Raw genomic sequence first — 4,044 nt, forward strand, 5'->3', positions numbered from 1 at the left:
GGGGGGGGCACCTCAGTATATCGTCGTGACTGTAGTATCACAGTATATTGCAATATATTGTATCGTTGCCCCTGTGTCGTGATACGTATCGCATCGACAGATTGTTGCCAGTAGACACTCCTAGTTTTCTTTTTCTTTTCATTGTTTCTGATGCTTCTGTATCGAATTAGTTTTGGAACTTCTTTTGGCTAACAGATAGCAGTTATCTTTTTAGTTCTTTTTTATTTATTTAAATAAAAAAGAATTGCGGCTCAGCCGTAGAGGTCGGCTAAAGTGATTGAACTGATTGTTGACATATTTCAAATTCAACCGGGTTCCAATTATTTATTTATTCATTTATTTATTTCTCCAGATGGAAGCTAATCGGTGTGAACATGCTAACAGAGCGCTGCAGCAGGATCTGGAACAACTTAAAGTTCAACTTGAGCAGCAGAGAAACCACAAGATGGAGCAAGAAAGAAAAGTGAGTCGACGAGTTGACGGATATAAAAGAGTGAAACGTCTCAGGGTCAGTGTTTGTTGACCGTTGTATTTGTTCATGTGTTCAGATTGCAGTTCTCGAAGAGAGCATGAAATCCTGTGAAGAAGAAACCAAAGACCTACAGTCACAGGACGAGCAGGTGAAGACAGCGCCACCTGCTGTTCCTCTCACCGCTTCTTCTCTGAGTTTCCTCTGACTCCTCTGGCGTTTTTGTTTTAGGGACACACATCACTGAAGGTGTATGGCATGAACAGTGAGAGGCTTCAGAGGAACCTGGACACTGCTGCAGAACAGAACAGACTTCTCAAGGAGAGCAATGTTCAGGTAGGGGGCAGTGTTCCTGAAGTTGTAATGTTCCTTTAAGATTGGAAAATTGGAGAGAACTTTCACTGGTGACCAGCCAATCAGCAGCTGATCAGTTTGTGCATGCGTTTTGTCTCAAAGAACAACTCGACAGTTAGCCTAAGCTAACTTCTTCAACACTTCAGTTACGGCGGTTGGAGACGTTGATGATGGATCTGTTAGTCTGTCGATACAAATCCCTGACAACTCTCATTGGTTGAAATCAAAACTGAATGGTCCATCACTGGTCAGACCATGACACTACACCCTCCAGTCCAGCAGGTGGCAGTGTGCTCCTAAAAACCCACTATCAAACCCAGACGTCAGGTCCTACGTCGGCTGAGAGACGTTCAGGTGTTGGACCAGAACGTGGGAAGAACGTGTTCCACAGACACCAACAGTGTTCTCCAGAGTTCCTGCATGGTTCCATTCTTGTATGACCGTTGTTTTTCCCTCCTCTCCCCGTGTGCAGCTGCAGCAGCAGGTGGAGGGGTGGGCCGAGAGAGTGGGGGAGTTGGAGGAGGAGATGCAGAGGTGTGAGGTCACCTACAGTGGGATCCAGCAGAGCGTGGCCAATAAGGATGAGCGTATAAAGGTGTGGTACCCGCCCCCCACCCCCCCCCCCCCCCCCCACGAGGCGGGGGGGGGGGGGGCGTCGGTGGTCATTGTTGTGTGTTTCAGTCCCTGACAGACTGCCTGCTCAGGGTGAAGGACTGGGATTCAAACCTGGCAGCAGAGGATGGTGATAAAGAGGCGGCCAATGGGAGAGGAGAGTCCACGGACACGGACGGACACTTCCAGAACTTACAGAAACTCATTCACGCTGCCAAGGTACGTCACAGTGAAACAAACAAAGGAGGTGATCGTTGAACTCAGAAACAGCAACGCGTCTCCACAACGTTCCCTCGTTTTCAGCTAAACGCAGACCTGAAGTCAGTAGATGAAGACAAGACGAGAGTTTTTGCCAAACTCAACGATGAGGTGAAGGCCAAAGAAGATCTGGAAGGTGAGTCGTCGCTAACCGGCCTTCCCAGATGGGAAACAAAAGTCACTGCTGAAAATGTAATGTTAGTAACTGCAGGAAAGGTTACCGGTTCAAATCCTGGCTACAGTTGACATCTTCTCATTGTGAGCATGAGGGAGTGGGTTCAAATTAGGGATGTCCGATAACATCGGCCGACTGATATTAGCCAGATATTAGCATATTATATAGTACCTGTAAGAATCGTTATGCCCTAAAATTGTTTTGGGGGAAAACAGCTGTATATGAAAGTGAAAGTCACTAGATGGCAGCATTGCAGCTCATTTAATAAATCTCATTCTCATACAGTGGTTTTTACAGATAAATATTACCAGGTCTCTATCGGTATCAGTTGATATCGGAAATTAAGCGTTTGCACAATATCAGCATGTCGGACATCCCGAGTTAAAAGTACTGTTGAATATATAGTTTATTCACCATGACAATAACTCCTAACACCAGTCAAAGTCCTGGTGTAACCAGTAACCACCGTCTCAGCCAATTCAAAACATATATTTATATATATATTCATATATTTGTGCTGTATTTCCCTTCAGAGAGCATTCGGGATCTGGAGAGGGAGAAACTGTCTCTGCAGTCAGACACTCAGCACTTCTCTGACCAGGTGAGCTGACCAGCTGGTTCTAAACCTCTGGGCTGCGGGGACTTCTAGTCCTCAGTCGTTCTGCCTTTGAAATAATCATTGGACTGAATTCCAGGTGGAACGTTTACAGCAAAAACTCCAGATCATGACAGAAATGTACCAGGAGAACGAGCTGAAGCTGCACAGGTGAGGGCTCCTCATCCGACGTGTGTCCGACGGACGGACGGACGGATGTGTGTGTGTGCAGGTGAATGGAGGAAAAGTCCTGAGCAGTTTGTTGTCCTCAGACTCCTGACGGTGGAGGAGAAGGAGCGTCTGCAGAAGGAGGAGAAGTTACACAAAGCTGATAAAAACATAGCGTTGGCCATGGAAGAACTCAACAACTACAGGTACTGCTGACACACACACACACACACACACACACACACACACACAGCACAGGTGCTGGGTCTGATGGTCTCTGTCGACTGTCTCACAACAGACAACGAGCCGGAGAGATGGAGGAGGAGCTGGACAAAACCAAACAGTCGTACCAGACTCAGATATCAGCCCACGAGAAGAAGGCTCACAACAACTGGGTAAATAATACAGGTCACCAACAGGTCACCAACAGGTCACCAACAGGTCACCATACAGGTCACCATACAGGTCACCAACAGGTCACCATACAGGTCACTAACAAGTCACTAACAAGTCACCAGTGACTGTGGTCTGTTGTTGTTGTCTGTCCAGTGACTGTGGTCTGTTGTTGTTGTCTGTCCAGTGACTGTGGTCTGTTGTTGTTGTCTGTCCAGTGACTGTGGTCTGTTGTTGCGTCACCCACAAGTCACCAGTGACTGTGGTCTGTTGTTGTTGTCTGTCCAGTGACTCTGGTCTGTTGTTGTTGTCTGTCCAGTGACTCTGGTCTGTTGTTGTTGTCTGTCCAGTGACTCTGGTCTGTTGTTGTTGTTGTCTGTCCAGTGACTCTGGTCTGTTGTTGTTGTTGTCTGTCCAGCTGGCGGCTCGAGCGGCAGAGAGAGAACTGTCTGACATCAAGAGAGAGAACTCCCTTCTGAGACAAAAGTTTGTGACTCGATGTAGAAGAAAGAGAGAGAGAGAGAGAGAGACGGAGGAGAAACATCAGGCTAACACCAGGTGTGTGTGTGTGTGTGTGTGTGTGTGTGTGTGTGTGTTCACAGGCTGACCAACACACAGTTTAAACTGGACGCCTTAGACCAAGACCCCTATGCCTTGGACAGTCTGGCCAGACCACTGCCTTTTCGAGGTAAACACACACACACACACACGTACACACACACACGTACACGTACACACACGTCACCCTCATAGACCAGTCAGAAACGTTTTAGTTTCAGAACTTTTACTGAATCACTACTGCAGTCACTGGTTCTAAACTCCTCCTCCCAGAAGTTCAGAGTCAATAACAGACCTCCCTGGTCACAGTACTTGGTTTGATGAGTAGTACTTGGTTTGATGAGTAGTACTTGGTTTGATGAGTAGTACTTGGTTTGATGAGTAGTACTTGGTTTGATGAGTAGTACTTGGTTTGATGAGTAGTACTTGGTTTGATGAGTAGTACTTGGTTTGAGTAGTACT

General features: G+C 46.9%; 1 protein-coding gene across 4 annotated transcripts in view; it reads left to right on the top strand.

The window, feature by feature from the left end:
• mia2 (MIA SH3 domain ER export factor 2) overlaps positions 1-4,044 on the top strand; it is an 18,297-nt gene that overhangs the window by 11,051 nt on the left and 3,202 nt on the right. For all 4 annotated transcript variants that reach the window (XM_025058903.1, XM_025058906.1, XM_025058899.1 and 1 more), the window contains 12 exons: positions 353-463; positions 549-620; positions 701-805; positions 1,296-1,418; positions 1,505-1,654; positions 1,739-1,829; positions 2,402-2,469; positions 2,564-2,634; positions 2,736-2,837; positions 2,930-3,026; positions 3,443-3,510; positions 3,627-3,712. In XM_025058903.1, coding sequence (XP_024914671.1) covers positions 353-463; positions 549-620; positions 701-805; positions 1,296-1,418; positions 1,505-1,654; positions 1,739-1,829; positions 2,402-2,469; positions 2,564-2,634; positions 2,736-2,837; positions 2,930-3,026; positions 3,443-3,510; positions 3,627-3,712 — 1,144 coding nt within the window. The remainder of the gene's footprint in view (positions 1-352; positions 464-548; positions 621-700; positions 806-1,295; positions 1,419-1,504; positions 1,655-1,738; positions 1,830-2,401; positions 2,470-2,563; positions 2,635-2,735; positions 2,838-2,929; positions 3,027-3,442; positions 3,511-3,626; positions 3,713-4,044) is intronic.

The sequence above is a fragment of the Cynoglossus semilaevis genome, chromosome 1 (genome assembly GCF_000523025.1).
Source record: "Cynoglossus semilaevis isolate Cse_v1.0 chromosome 1, Cse_v1.0, whole genome shotgun sequence".
Taxonomy (NCBI): domain Eukaryota; kingdom Metazoa; phylum Chordata; class Actinopteri; order Pleuronectiformes; family Cynoglossidae; genus Cynoglossus; species Cynoglossus semilaevis.